Genomic DNA, 16,045 nt, shown 5'->3' with positions numbered 1-16,045 from the left:
TGGGGGAGAGTGGAGAAGGATGTGCTCCTGTATAAAGTGCACCTGGCTTCACTAATCATGTGCTTCGTGTGTGTTCTTCTCCTTGTCTTCATGGCCATCACCTTGTCGTCCCTCTTCAGAGGGGGTCTGGGGAAGAAGGAGAAAATGGAGAGAGTGGCTAGTGTTAGAATGATCGAAAGTTGCTTAAAGTGAGGAGCAAGATTAGAATTGATGATGATCTCTTCTGAGGCCAGTTTCCCACCCTCAGGTAACTTTGGTCTGGGCACATTTTCCTTCTTTTAGTCAAATCCTAAAATGAGCTCCTTGATGTGTGTAGCTGAAGGGAACAAGTAGTCTCTTGGCCACAGATCTGAGGGGAGAGAGAGAACTAAATTACATGGATTTAAAAACAGTGCACAGGGCTGAGAGTGTCGCTCAGTGGTAGAGCATTTGTATTACACATACGAGGCCCTTAGTTTCATCCGTAGTACCTACGCTCTGCTGAGAATGGGTCCGATGTGAGGCAGTGTGTGAGGACGGTGTGGGTGATGTTAGTGACTGCTGGGCATGAACCTTAGGGTGGGCTCTAAGTTAGTTAATTAATGGCAGTTTGACTCAAGAATCAAACTTGAAGCCGGGCGTGGTGGCGCACGCCTTTAACCCCAGCACTCGGGAGGCAGAGGTAGGAGGATCGCTGAGAGTTCGAGCCCACCCTGAGACTACAGAGTGAATTTCAGGTCATCTTGAGCCAGAGTGAGACCCTACTTTGAAAAAACAAACAAACAAACAAACAAACAAACAAAAACCAACCCCCCCCCAAAAAAAAGAATCAAACTTGAGATTTGAACTGGGATACTGGGTGCACGCGGGGTGGGTTGGTTTCAGGTCTGGAGACAGGTGTAGGGTCAGCTGTTGACACAGTGAATGGGAGATGGCCAGAGGAAGTCGAGGGTGCTGGACATACTTTACATGAGGAAAGGTTAAGGGTTCTGGATGGGCATTGTCAGTCCTGGGGCTAGTTGGTGGGAGGGTACAGGATGGTTCAAATTGCCCTGTAAGGAAGAGAGGGAGTGCTTTCTGTTTTGGGTACATTTAAGGCAGAGGCTATGTTTGTTTTTTTTTTTTTTTTTTTCTTAGCTTCCCCTTTTTATCTTTTCTTTCTTTCTTTTTTTGTTTTTTTCCCCCTAGTCAGTGATGTTAAAGAAGAGAGACTGTGGTATTTATCAGGATTATATCTCTGGAATTTGATGTAGGATCAGTGCAGTTTTACATAATATTCTGGACTTGAGAATGTTTTTTTTTCCTTCATTAATTTCGGCCCCCATTGGCTTCCCCCCCCCCCCGGTTATTTAATGTGTTTCTGTATTTCTGCACAAGTTTGCGGAGACAGACTCTCAGGCAGGTTATCCCGTGGGTTTGTTAAGTTTGTTTGGCACTACTGTGAATGACTGGAGATTAGAGGAGGACGGATTAAAGTTTAAGTGCTCTACCTTGTTTCTAAGCCCCCTTTTCCCATTGATTGGGAACAGTGCCTCTTCCTCTTACTGTACAAGTCCATTAGCTGTTATCTCAGTGTGCATTTAAAGAATTACTGGCATATGGATGTTAAGAGCAAGAGTGGCTTGCTAAAGCCGAGTTACAGATCTTTCTTGGATTCTATGGAGAGAGGAGGGCAGATAAGCAAGGCTGAAAGTGTGATGAAGCTGAACTTTCAACTTCTGAGTCAGAAGCACCCAGAAGGCAGGGAGGATGTGGGGAAGGCAGGGAATGATTATGTCACTGTAGGTATCATGGTTTCTAGAGTATGGGTCCCATGGAGAGGCGGGCATCAGTTCTCAGAAAGAAACCACTTTGCACTTCTGCATCAAGCAGTCCTCCTTTGCTCTTCCCAGTGGTATAGGTGGGAGTGGGCTGGCTAACCATTGGGGAGAAGTGGTTCTACGAATGCCTAGTGTGTTCTAACTGCTTTCTACGTGTGTACTCGTCTGTTCTTTGACCCAGACAGAAACTGTATGAGGTAGGCTGATATTATCTTCATTTATAGACTGACAAGAACCTGGGACAGAGATTATCAAGTGTAGCACAAGTAGTAAGTGGCTGTTCCAGAATTATGACCCAAGTTTTTCTTAACCACTATACCCAAATACCAAATACCAGGCAGGAAACCTTACATGACTGTTTCTGGTAATAACAGGATCTATGGAAGTAGACATATTCATGTAAATTATCTCTCATATTTGCATAGTGCTTTAGAGTTCATTCAACATTTCTATTTCTCATTTCTTTTTCTTCTTCCTCTTCTTGTTTTTACTCTCCTCTCCTTTCCTCTGCTCTCATCTCTTCTTTTCCCCTCCTCTCCTCTTCCCCTCCTCCCCTCCTTAACCTTTTCCTCTTCATTTCTCCAAAAGACTCACATAGCCCAAGCTAGCCTCATTCACTATGTACTCAAAAATGACCTGAACTTATGATTTTGTTGTCTCCCCTTCCCAAGTTCTATGATTGAAGGCATAGGGCATCATGCTTCATTTATGTGGTGCTATGGATTGAACCCAGGGTTTTTTGTGTATGCTAGGCAAGCACTCTACCAACTGAGTTACATCCCCATCCATCTCATTTATTCTTTTTTAAAAAAATATTTATTTATTAATTTTATTTGAGAGAGAGAGAGAGAGAGAATGGGCACGCCAGGGCCTCCAGCCACTGCAAACGAACTCTAGATGTATGCGCCACCTTATGCATCTGGTTTACGTGGGTCCTGGAGAGTCAAACCAGGATCCTTTGGCTTTGCAGGCAAGTGCCTTAACTGCTAAACCATCTCTCCAGCCCCTTCATTTAGTCTTGATAACACTCTGTCCATCTTGTGGATTAGCAAACTGGAGTACTAACAGTTTAATAACTTGTTTGAGATCACATAAACCAGAGAACAAGAGAGTAGACTCTATTCCAGGTTGAGATGTTACAATCTGTCTTTTCCTTCCATTGTTTGATGTAGATGTAGAGAACAGAACTGAACCTGGTGAGGGCGTCCCTAGCTGGAGATATAGGAATGGTAACAGAGCATTTGTCAGGCTCCTCTTCCTTCTACACTTTGAATATCCAATTCCCTTGTTTCTTGCCAGTAATTCTACTAAGCATCCTTGGGAGACCTTCACCTCTGCAGTGTTTCCTCAGTTACTGCATGGCGGCCATCTCTCTGCTGTTATATATAAAGTCTGCTGATGCCCGGCACGATAGCACATGCCTTTAATCCCAGCACTCAGGAGGCAGAGGTAGGAGGATTGCCGTGAGTTCAAGGCTACCCTGAGACTCCAGAGTGAATCCCAGGTCACCCTGGGCTGGAGTAAGACCCTACCTTGAAAAACCAAAAAAAAAAAAAAAAAAAAAAAAAGTCTGCTGACGTTAGTGCTAAAGTCATCTTTGACTTGGATATGAAGTTACCCCTTGCTACAGTTCTCCTGCAATAGTGACTTTTCTATTGACTCAGAGCATTTTCCCTTGGGCTCTTCTCTTGGCAGGTCACGTTGGTCCCTTAGTTATGCTGTGTGTCAGTTTAGAGTTGGGGGTAAACTTTAACCATTGAGCTTCCTTCCCTTGGGATTCCGGCCCAAGCCTTGAGCTGGAGTTAGACTACTCATGATGTGGTCCCACCTGGAGCTTAGATGCAGCTTCTCAGGCTCCATCTTCCTTGGCTGGATCAGAATTTCTGTGAGTTTTGTGTTTTAGCAGGCTGTCCTGGAAGAGTGATCAAGTATCTTGGTTTGAGTCAAATTGATGGGTTTTCTGGGACTTAGGACTTTCAGGATTAAAACTAGGATGACTTGGTCACTCTACTTCCATGTGATTCATAGCGGTATGGGGCTGTGGAACAAGGGACTGTGTGTGTGTGTGATGGGTGCATGCAAGGAGGTTAGAGGAAAACCTCAAGGTGTCACATCTCACAGCTCATCTTCATATAGGAAACCAGGCTTCTAACATGATCCAAATCATAGCATAGAACACATTAATTACAAACCATGTCCAAGATTTTGGTTGCATTATGTGATTTTGTGTTGGTAGTGCTTTTTATTTTTATTCCTTTTGTTTTTTTGAGGTATAATCTCACTCCCATCCAGGCTGACCTGGAATTAACTTTGTAGACTCAGGGTGGCCTCGAACTCACTGCAATCCTCCTACCTCTGCCTCTCGAGTGCTGGGATTAAAGGCATGGGCCACCATGCCCGGCTATAGTGCTTTTTTTTTTTTTTTTTTTAAGATAGGGTCTTACTAAGTAGCCTAGGCTGGCTGTGAATTTGTAATCTTGTTATGTCAGCCTTGTGGGTGCTAAGATTATAGGTATTCACCACCATGCCAAGTAATAGTGTCTTTTAAAAAATATATTTTATTTATTTGAGAGAGAGAGATATGGAGGAGGAAGGGAGGAGAGAGAGAATGGGTGCACCAGGGCCTCTAGCCACTGCAAATGACCTCCAGACACATATGCCACCTTGTGCATCTGGTTTACATGGGTATTGGAGAATTGAGCCTGGGTCCTTAGGCTTTGTGGGCAAGCACATTAACCACTAAGTCATCTCTCCAGCCCAAGTAAAAGTGTCTTTTTAAAAAGATTTTTTTTAAAAAAAAATTATTTATTTATTTATTTGACAGAGAAAGAGGGAGAAAGAGGGAGAGAGAGAGAGACAGAGACAGAGAGACAGAGAGAGAATGGGCACACCAGGGCTCTAACCACTGCAAACGAACTCCAGACGCATACGTGCCTTTGTGCATCTGGCTTACGTGAGTTCTGGGGAATTGAACTTAGGTCCTTTGGCTTTGCAGACAAATGCCTTAACTGCTAAGCCATCCCTCCAGCCCAAGTAATAGTGTCTTTATGGCTTTGTTTTCATTTGTTTCCCTCTTTTTAATGCACATCAAATGGGTAATGTACTGATGATATAACATGATTTGAAGGAGGCACATTTTATAACAGTATTATGAACTGCAAAAGGATCTGGTCTTGTTTTAAAATGCTAATGTACTAAAATGGTTAAATACATTTAACCCATAGTGATGGACATTTTGGTATGAGGACTTATTCTTATTTCTGCTCTGCCTGTTGCTTTCTAATCCGATCTGTAGTTCTTATTATTTGCTTTAAGCAAACTTTATCTTATAATAACATCAGTGAGGGGATTTATACATCTTAATACTCCTTGTAGAAATGTTTATCCAGTGACTAAAGATGTGGCTGAGTGGTATGACATGTGCTTAGCACACGGAAGGCCTGGGTTCCATCCGCAGCACTACCTAAAAGAAAGACAAAGCAAGAACTACATCTGTTTAACCAGTTCCTTGAACTTTTGTTGCTACCCTCTGCCTGTCTTGTGAGATATTCAGTGACTCTTTGGCTTTTCTCTGTAAAGGCAATCACCGTGTGTTGATTTCTTTCCCTTCTTCTGAAATATTGCTGGCATCCTTCATGGCTATTATCTTCTGTTTCAAGATTTATACCCAAAACAACAAAACAAAACAAACAAAAAAAGATTTACACTATTCTAGACTTTTATATCCCCGTTGTTTTAGGGGAGGGAAAGGAAATTGATATTATATTAAATTTCAGTGTTTAACTGGAAGTCTTTCTTCTGTAATTAAAAATAATCTTTTCTGGGCTGGAGAGATGGCTTAGTGGTTAAGTGCTTGCCTGTGAAGCCTAAGGACCCCGGTTCGAGGCTCGATTCTCCAAGACCCACGTTAGCCAGATGCACAAGGGGGCGCACGCGTCTGGAGTTCGTTTGCAGTGGCTAGAGGCCTTGGTGCGCCCATTCTCTCTCTCTCTCTCTATCTGCCTCTTTCTCTCTCTGTGCGTCACTCTCAAATAAATAAATAAAAAACCAATCTTTTCTAATTCCTGAACTATAAGTGGCTTTCATTAAAATTCTAGGTTTCTTCCATGATTCCCAATTTTTGTTTTATTTTTCTCTTTTTCTTAAAAAATATTTATTTATTTATTTGAGAGTAACAGAGAGAGAAAGAGGCAGATAGAAAGAGAGAGAGAGAGAGAGAAAAATGGGCACGCCAGGGCCTCCAGCCGCTGCTAACAAATTCCAGACACGTGTGCCTCCTTGTGCATCTGGCTAATGTGGGTCTTGGAGAATCGAGCCTCGAACCGGGGTCCTTAGGCTTCACAGGCAAGCGCTTAACTGCTAAACCATCTCTCCAGCCCTTATTTTTCTCTTTTTAACTAGGAAAACATATCTGGTTAAAATTTTTTGTAGTATATATGCTTTTATAGTTGTCATTAAGCATTTCAGTGTTTTTAAAATATTTTTATTTATTTGAGAGAAAGAATGGGTGTGCCTGGGCTTCTAGCTATTGCAAACGAATTCCAGATGCATGTACCCCCTTGTGCATCTGGCTTACGTGGGTCCTGGGGAATTGAACCTGGGTCCCTTGGCTTTGCAGGCAAGTATCTTAATTGCTAAGCCATCTCTCCAGCCTGCATTTTAGTTTTGATATTATTTTTGTGCCAAGAATGACTTAGAAGAAAAAAAAAGAATGACTTAAAAGAATGTTCTGCAGGTAGGTTTCTTTTGAGGATGCTAGATGCATGTTTAGCTTTGTAGTTTTGTTGCATTATTATGTGGAGATCAGATAATAGGCCTCTAGAACTTAAAGAATTTTGTTGTTATGGCTTTGCTTTTGAGAGAGGGTCTCAAGTGTCCCATAGTCTGGCTTCCAACATGCTTAGTAGCTGAGGACGACGTGGAACTTTTGATTCTTTTGCCTCCACCTCTCAAGTGCTAGTATTACAGGCATGTGGTACCATGTCCCATTTATGTGGTGCTGGGAATTGAACCCAGGGTTCTGTGCATACTAAGCAAGCACTCTACCAACTGAGCTATAGCCCCAGCTCCTAAAATTGTTTTGTCAATTTTTTAAAGTTTTAAATATTTTTAAGTATTACATGTTTTATTTGGTATTACTGATGGTTAGTGGTTTAATTTCTATGCTATGTTTAATTTAATTTAATTTATTAATTTATTTACTATTTTTGAGGTAGGGTCTCATAACCCAGGCTGGCCTTGAATATACTATCTTCTATTATTAAAAGAAAGAACAAAAACCAAATCATGAAACATGTTTAAGAGTATTTAGGAATCTCTGAGTATTGGTTGCTGTCATGCCTAGAGCAATCTGAGGGCTAGGCTGTATTATCTGGATAAAAATGAGGCCAAGACTAAGATGAAATTCCATGCTGGAACATTCTCTTTACTCTGCCCCTCCTGAAATTACAGAGACACTAAGCATGAAATGCAATATCCTGCATAGCCTTGGGCTGAAATTCTTGTTTGATCTCAGGTCATATATCACCATCTGGTGAATTTAGATGTTTTAGCCTCAAACATTTCTGTTGTTTATCTAAATAATTGGGGTCTGGCCATCCTGCTGGGACTTGGCTGTTATCTTTCTGACATCTTAAACACATTCACTTTTTCCCTAAAGGGAAAAGGATAGAGTAATAGGCAAATACTCTACATTTGCTTTTTGAATTGTAGCAAGTCAAATATGACTTCCCTTTTTTTTTTTCAGCCAATCAACAAAAATATAGTGAGTGTCTATACTAGGCCACAGCAACATATTGAGAAAATGTCACAATCTCTGTCCTTAAGTAGCTCCTATATTATTAAGGAGGTATTAAATATAATGAGAAATTAATGTTTGACAAGTGTTAGGGGAGAATAGAAGAAGATATGGACATTTTTTCCTTAGGAATGGAGAAATGGAGAACATGTCAGAGTGATTTTTTAAAAAAATTTTTTTAAATTTTATTATTTATTTATTTGAGAGTGACAGAGAGAGAGAAAGAGGCAGAGAGAGAGAGAGAGAGAGAGAGAGGAAGAGAGGGAGGGAGAGAGGGAGGGAGAATGGGCGTGCCAGGGCCTCCAGCCACTGCAAATGAACTCCAGACGCGTGTGCCCTCTTGTGCATCTGGCTAACGTGGGTCCTGGAGAATTGAGCCTCGAACCGGGGTCCTTAGGCTTCACAGGAAAGCACTTAACTGCTAAGCCATCTCTCCAGCCCAATATTTTAAAAAATTATTTGCATGTCTCTTGCCATTGCACATGAATGCCAAACACATGTGTTGCTTTTTGAGTCTGGCTTTATGTGAGTGCTAGGGAATCAAACCAGGCTTGCTTTTTTTTTTTTTTTTTTTTTTTGAGGTAGGGTCTCATTCTAGCAGAGGTAGGAGGATCACAGTGAGTTCAAGGCCAGCCTGAGACTACATAGTGAATTCCAGGTTGGCCTGGGCTAGAGTGAGACCCTACCTTGAAAAAGAAAGAAAGAAAGAGAGAAAGAAGGAAGGAAGGAAAGAAGGAAAGAAAGAAAGAAAGAAAGAAAGAAAGAAAGAAAGAAAGAAAGAAAGAAAGAAAGAAAGAAAGTAAGTTCTTGAGGCTATGAGGAGCTTTACATTCAATCCACCACAAGTTGTCAGCTTCTGCCTGGCAGGGACTGTGAGGTTGGGGTTTGGAATTGGTCAGGAGTCAGCCTGTAAAAAATGTTGACTGCCACACATAGGAATTCCTACTGTCTTTTGCGGACAGTGAATTGCCATTCAAAGTCTTTAAGTTAACAGTTGCTATGGGGTGCTATGGAGGAGACCCCTCCTCTTCCTGATGTATATAAGCAGTTAACAATTTCTAGGAGGGAGAACACATGAGGCTTCTTTCTGAAGGTTTGTGGGTGGTTAACAGTTGCTAGGGGGAGAGGCTCAAAGTCTCCTCCCTGAGGATTGGTAGACAGTTAATGGTTGCTGGCGGAGAAGCAGTGATGTTTTTTCTCCAGTAGTGTAGCCACTAGTAAGTTGCCCATGTTCCTGTCAATAACCTCCCCTGTAAGTAACTCTAATTAAACCCATTGGTTCATTAAAACAAAACAAAACATGGATGTAGAAGAGGAACTAGTTGAGAAGAAGAAAGGGATCAGTGGGAGGGAGTCAAGAGAGTGTAGTGGAGGGTCAGCATGATCACAATACATTCTATACATTATGAAAATGTCATAATAAACCCAAAATTACAGATGATTAGTATATGTAATGAAAAAACTAGAGGTAAAAGCAAAATAATACAGAAATAATAGTAATTGTGGTAGTTGCCTATAAAAAAATGAAAGAAAGGCCTTGAGGAAGAGATTAGATCTTGACCTATTTTACTTTGGTTCTCCATGGTAAATGTAAATGTCCACTAGCTAAATGGATCTTACCTTCGATTTCCCTGTTTCTGAAATGTGTGACTTATGACTCAGGTTTAGATGTCTGTGCCACTTGCCATGAACATGCTACGTGCCAACAAAGAGAAGGAAAGAAGGTCTGCATTTGCAACTATGGATTTGTGGGCAATGGGAGGACACAGTGTGTTGGTAAGTTCTGAATTGTGAGTTAAGCTGAAAAGTTGAATAAAAAGATCAAGGTTCTTCAGTTTTAAAGAGTCAGTGTCCATGTGGGGAAAACATTGTTATTTTGTTCACATGTTTTTATTGGTGAAGTTTTGTCAATTAAAATTTGTTTTAATATTCAGACATATCCTTTATCTGGTGTTTCTAAAGAAGTATCCCTTATGTTACATTACATTGATCTAGACTCTGGAAACTTTGACATATACAGATTTGAACTTTGCTTTAAATATTTTATTTATTTATGAGAGAGAGAGAGAGAGAGAGAGAGAAAGGGGGGGGGGGAAGAATATGAGCATGCCAGGGCTTCTAGCCACTGCAAACAAACTCCAGACGCATGCACCACCTTGTGCATCTGGCTTACATGGGTACTAGGGAATCAGACCTGGGTCCTTAGGTTTTGCAGGCAAATGCCTTAACTGCTAGGCCATCTTTCCAGCCTGATATTTGCATTAAGTATTAAGTTTAACCTAACCATTTGAGACAATATTCATTTCATTAATTTTTTAAAAATTATTTAAAAAATTATTTATTTGAGAGAGATAGAGAAAAAGAGGCAGAAAGAGATAGTGGGCACACCAGGGTCTCTAGCTGCTGCAAAGAAATTCCAGATGCATGCACCACTTTGTGCATTTGGCTTACATGGGTTCTGAGGAATCGAACCTTGGTCCTTTGGCTTTGCAGGCAAGTGCCTTAACCACTAAGCAAACTCTCCAGCCCAATGTTCATATCTTTATTTGTTTTTATGTAAACTTATTTGTTTTTATATAAAACTATTTATATTAGTACCATAGAGAAAAACAAGTTTGGTTCGTACATAAAATAATCGACTTGCTTTGGGTCTTAGCCTGTCAGAAGCTATCTTCTGAATTTTTATAGTTATGACCCTAGAGGATGACTTTAAAATTACTTAAAGAATGTTTTAGACTAGATGCATCTGTTTTTTTTTCCTTTTTTGTCTCATTGTCAGGACAGCCAGATAATGTTCAGGTTTAAGCCCAATTTAGACAGGGTTTTACCATAATTTTATATTAGTAAATGTAACAATAACCTCCTGGTTTCTCCTCAACAACCTTGTTCTTACAGTAAATGTTTTGCCTTGTAGGTGTGGATGGACAGTGTATATACTCTTGTTGTAGTACCTTGTTATAGATTTTATTTTACTGCTAAAATAGTAACAATTATACATTCAAAAGTCATATTGCATTTCACAGATAAAATCTATTACAGGGACCCATCTCTGCCCATCCTGAAGGTGGACTTTTTGCCTTGGCCCTCAGTCTTTAGGACTTTACCCATAAGAAGTGTGGCTGTGATGCAGTCCAAGGAGTCTGAGGACATTTCTCCTCTTCCCCTACCATCTCCTACCCACTTGATAGCAAATGAAGTTGGAGTCGGGAGCATGTGTGGGGTTTCCTGTACCTTGCCCTAATGAATTGCTCTTCTCACAGATGCTAGCTGTACCCTATGTGCACATGTATATGTGTGCATGCACATGGATTTGTGTATGTGGAGTTTAGGGGTTATCACTGAGTGTCTTCAGTCACTATCTACCTTATTTATTGAGACAGGGTCTCTTGCTTGAACCCAGAGGTTGTCTATTTGGCTAGCCTGGCTAGCCAGTTTGCTCTAGGGATGCCCTTTCTTTTTTTCCTTTCCCATTTCTGTGCCTCCCAAGTCCTGGGATTATAGGCCAGCCAACTGGCACTTATGTGGGTGCTAGAGATCCGAACTTGGGTCTTCCTGCTTACATAGCAAGTGCTTTATCAACTGAGCCATCTCCCCAGCCCACAGCTGCACTCTAGATTGTCCTTTGACTTTTTTTTTGGGGGGGGTGTTTTGAGGTATGGTCTCAACACTAGCCCAGGCTGACCTAGAATTCACTATGTAGTCTCAGGGTGGCCTTGAACTTGTGGCGATCCTCCTATCTTTGCCTCCTCCACTACTCCCAGCAGTAGATGCTTCTCTTAGGAGAGGATAGGGCTTCGCCAATAATATATCAGGTATTTGTTTCCTCCCATCCCTGATCACATGTGCAAGGGTGCTAAAACATGGTCTTAAGCAATGGTACATAAGACTTCTGGCATCTTCTATAAGCCTAACTGTCCAGTGCAGTCTGCAGGAAGATATATATGTTCTTGGACATAATGACAAAGCCCAAGAATTTACTGTTTTGTATATGGCTGTGCATCCATTTAAAGGCCCCATTGCTCAGCGTTCTGTCACCTGGTCTATGCACTTGACCTAGTTGTGTCTTGAATATCTGTTTCTCAGAAAATCTTACCATGGCTTTACCTATGAATTGTGTTCTTGGTTCAGTTAAGATATAAGATATGTCCTGTTACAGAGGTACAACCTTCTAATCCTAGCACCCTGGAGGCAGAGGAAGGAGGATTTGAGTTTGAAGCCAGCGTGGGTTACATAGGGAGACCCTGTCTAATAAATAAATAGATAAATAAATAAATATGTAAGGAAATACAGGCTCATGCCTTTAATCCTAGTACTTAGAAAGCTGAGTAGGAGGATGACCATGAGTTTGAGGTTGGTTTGGGGTGCAGAGTGTGTTCCAGGACATCTTGGGCTAGGGTGAGATCCTGCCTTCCCCACTACCCTGCCCTGTAAACAGAAGGGGTTGGGGAGATGCTTCAGAGGATAGGCGTGCTTGCCATGGAAGAGTGAGGGCCTGAGAGGGCCTCATTTACCCTGAGTTTTGATTTTCAAGTAGTTATGTAAACAGCTGGGCATGATCATGCATGTCAGTATTCCCAACCCTGTGGGAATCAGAGAGCAGGGAACTGCTGGGGCTCACTGATGAACCATCTTACATAAAATTTCAACTCCAAAGTTCAGTGAATGGCTTCGTCTCAAGGAAAAAAAGTCATAGAGTTGGATACCAGATGTTCTGTGCATGTGCACCCAGGGAGTGCGTGCATCTGTGCGCATATATACATAACCCTCCACCAGTGCTTCACAAAAATATGCAAAACCAAACCAAACCAAAGCAAAACCACAACAACAAAAAGTTTAAAGATAATATGAGAAAAGTGATGGAAGAAACTAATCAGCTTTCCAGAATCCTGGGAGTATTTGAGAGAACCTTTGAGCTATATCCAAGGAGCCAATAGTGAAATCAAACACTAAGTGACAAGCCACAAATAAATAAATAAATAAATAAAGTCGATGATCCTCCCCTCAAAGCTAGATACATACATTGGCTAGGTGTAAAAGGAAACAAACTTTTTTTTGTTAAAATTTTTATATTATTTTTGTTTATTTACTTGAGAGTGACAGATAGAGAGAGAAAGAGGTAGATAGATAGAGAATGGGCATGCCAGGGCCTCCAGCTACTGTAAACAAATTCCAGACATGGGTCCTGGGGAATTGAGCCTTGAACCGAGGTCCTTAGGCTTCACAGGCAAGTGCTTAACTGCTAAGCCATTTCTCCAGCCTGAAACATAAGAAGTTGCTCACAGGTATTTCTGCTGAAGTTAGGGGCTGGGGGAGAGTTGTCAAACTGTGGCTCATGTCCCACTCTTGACCTTGGCCTGTTTTTGTACACAGTATTTTACTGGGACATAGCACTGCTCACTATTTCATTCCCCTTTTTTTTGTCTTGAGGTGGGGTTTAATTCTAGCCCAGGTTGACCTGGAACTCGCTCTGTAGTTGCAGGCTGGCTTTGAATTCATGGTGACCCTCCTACTTCTGCCTCCCAAGTGCTGGTTAAAGGCGTGTGTTACCGCACTTTTTTTTTTTTTTTTTTGCTTACTTTTGAGTTCTACCAGCATGGATGAGATGAGGTGGAAACATTTACTGATACCTGCACTGGAGAACAGAGATTGGAGGAAAGCTTACTTCATCTTACTCATTCAATTCGTTTAATTAAAGACAGTCAGGGCAGCCTTCAACCATGATCCAACCCCCTCTTCACTGGGTGGCCTCCATTTTTCCCATGGGTCATTTATGATTAACACGAGAGATTATTGCCTCAATCTGAGCCTGGGTGTGGCTTCTGTGCCAGTTCTATTGCATTTCCTGGGTGCTCACAAGCTGGGAGCATGATGTCCATTTTACTCACTGGATATTAGGCAACGTACCATGGCTCTTATGCAAAACACAGGGAATAGCTATGGTGGAAAAGAGATTCTTCTAGGTTTGTTTATGACGATTTCTATTGTAAAATTATTATTGCCATTTTGGTGCTGGGGAGTGGACCACAATCCTTGATGATGCTAGCTAGTTATGAGGCCCTTCCGCAGAGGTGCTTTTTAAGTGTGAAAAAGTTCGAAAAGCACGTGCTTCTCAGTCTTCAAATCAGATGAATTGCTGGAGTGAGATGTTGTGTTTCTCTTGTGGCTTTGTGGACCCATGTGCATAACCACAAGCATCTAGTTTCTTCTAGTCTGGAAAGGGTAGTGAAAGGAAAAAGGGCTGAAAAAGATCAGAAAGCTGCTGTCACAGAATAGTGATCTTTGGGTCTACAGCATGGGAGGAGTCTGGATAATCGAACATGTTATGGGTGGATAGCCCTTTCTGGGAGTAATCTCACCATGTACCCACAGATAAAAATGAGTGCCAGTTTGGAGCCACTGTGGTCTGTGGGAACCACACATCCTGTCACAACACACCCGGAGGCTTCTACTGCATTTGCCTGGAAGGCTATCGAGCCACAAACAACAACAAGACATTTATTCCCAACGATGGCTCCTTCTGTACAGGTATGAAACGAGGCTGTAGTGATGTCCACTTGGAGAGGACAGCAGAGTAGAGGGGGATAGGCAGGACCAGAGTAGGAATTCTTGAAGGATATCTGTGAAGGAAACTTGAACGTGGACTATTGGTCAATATTAGGGAATAAGTGCTAATTTTATCCCATGGTATTGTGGTCTACAGAATGCTATTATTAGTTTGGAAGATGCATGCTGAAATGTGTGGGACATTACTATGAAGTATCTAGTGTTAAAATGTGTTCAAGATAGTTTAAATGGAAAATGTGAACAGCTATTGAAATTTTTGTTACTCAGGGTGAACATATGGGAACTGATGGGAATATTATTCTTCTAGCCCTATGTTTAGCTTTCTTACAATGAACAATGAGAAGGGGCTCTCTGAAGACGGTATGAGTTTCATGTTCCTGTAATTGCAGGTGGGGTGTCCTGGGGTGGCCCCAGCTCTTACCAGGTCCGAGCACACTAGCCACTAAGTGGGGGGGGGCTTTGTGCTATTTGCTCATAAAAGTCAAAGAACTGTCATTATGAAGGGGCTTGCCTGACTCTACGCAACAGCCAGAAGCCGTAGGCTTCAGTAATCCCAGGGTACCTATGGCAAGAAGGGAGTTGTAGGCCAGACGGTTTCTTGGAAGCCTGTGAATGGAGTGCTGAATAACAAAAGGGCCTGGGTTTACCTATGCCAAGCACCCACCATCTTGGCTCTGCTACTGTTTATTCTATTTCTTGAAGTTAATTAATGACCTTCCTTTTTAAAAAATAGAGATTCAATTCGTAGTCACTAATTTCCTCCTTTTGAAGTATAAATTCAATGGGTTATAATATATTCACAAAGTTGAGCTACTCTTACCATTATATCATTTTAGAAGCTTCCAGCTCTTCACAATGAAATCCCATCTCCATTGGTAGTCACTCCCATGACCTTTCCTTGTGAGATCTCCAATTGCATTTCATTAGGACAATTAATTAAACCTTTTTTTTTGTTTGTTTGTTTTTCAAGGTAGGGTCTCACTCTAGCCCAGGCTGACCTGGAATTCACTATGGAGTCTCAGGGTGGCCTCGAACTCATGGCGATCTTCCTACCTTTGTCTCTCAAGTGCTGGGATTAAAGGCCTGCACCACTACACCTGGCTAATTAAACCTTTGATTCCATGAGATATAGCACTGTTGATTGGATAATGTCCAATTCTGTTATAATGATGTGGTGATTAAAAATGTGGTCTTTAAGGGCTGGAGGGATGGCTTAGCAGTTAAGGCATTTGCCTGCAAAACCAAAGGATCCAGGTTCTATTCCCCAGGACCCATGTTAGCCAGCTGCACAAGGTGGTGCCTGTGTCTGGAATTTGTTTGCAGTGGCTGGAGGCCCTGGCATGCCCATTCTCTCTCTCTCCCTCGTTCTCTCTGTCAAATAAATAAAACCAAAAAAAATATAAAAGAAGAATATGGCCTTTAAGCTGTTTGTAGTGATGCACACCTTTAATCCCAGCACTCAGGAGGCAGAGGTAGGAGGATCACCATGAGTTCTGAGACTAACAGTGAATTTCAGGTCAGCCTGGGCTAGAGCAAGACCCTATCTCAAAAAAAAAAAAAAAAAGAATATGGTCTTTGAGCATGTACCTGGTTTTCTGTCTGGGAATTTCTACTGCTGCCTGTGTGACTTTGGGCCAAATGCTTACTGCACTGCTTCAGTTACCTCAACATGGTGGAATAGGAGTATTGTCCTCATTTAATAAGTAATGGAAGTGCTTAGAATCATGCTTGGTTTGTAGAAGATGGCATACAGGAATTATTGTTAGTAACAATGGTTTTAACAGTTTTTACTATTAGGTTGTTGACTGTACTCAGAGCAAACTGATAAATGATTGGATTGACTCCTACCAAGTTGATCAACATTCCTGAACTTTCATGTCTTTTT

General features: G+C 41.6%; 1 protein-coding gene and 1 pseudogene across 2 annotated transcripts in view; one reads left to right on the top strand and one right to left on the bottom strand.

Moving 5' to 3' along the window:
* Nucleotides 1–201: 201 nt before the first annotated feature.
* Susd1 (sushi domain containing 1) overlaps nucleotides 202–16,045 on the top strand; it is a 142,738-nt gene continuing 126,894 nt past the window's right edge. For both annotated transcript variants that reach the window (XM_045141731.1, XM_045141733.1), the window contains exons 1-3: nucleotides 202–247; nucleotides 9,259–9,372; nucleotides 13,966–14,121. In XM_045141731.1, the coding sequence (XP_044997666.1) occupies nucleotides 211–247; nucleotides 9,259–9,372; nucleotides 13,966–14,121 (307 nt within the window). In that variant the 5' untranslated portion in view covers nucleotides 202–210. The remainder of the gene's footprint in view (nucleotides 248–9,258; nucleotides 9,373–13,965; nucleotides 14,122–16,045) is intronic.
* On the bottom strand, nucleotides 4,885–4,966 carry LOC123457960 (annotated as a pseudogene).

Source organism: Jaculus jaculus, chromosome 1, assembly GCF_020740685.1.
Source record: "Jaculus jaculus isolate mJacJac1 chromosome 1, mJacJac1.mat.Y.cur, whole genome shotgun sequence".
Lineage (NCBI taxonomy): Eukaryota > Metazoa > Chordata > Mammalia > Rodentia > Dipodidae > Jaculus > Jaculus jaculus.
The sequence above is the reverse complement of the archived record's forward strand: the minus strand, read 5'-3'. Positions and strand labels throughout refer to the sequence as shown.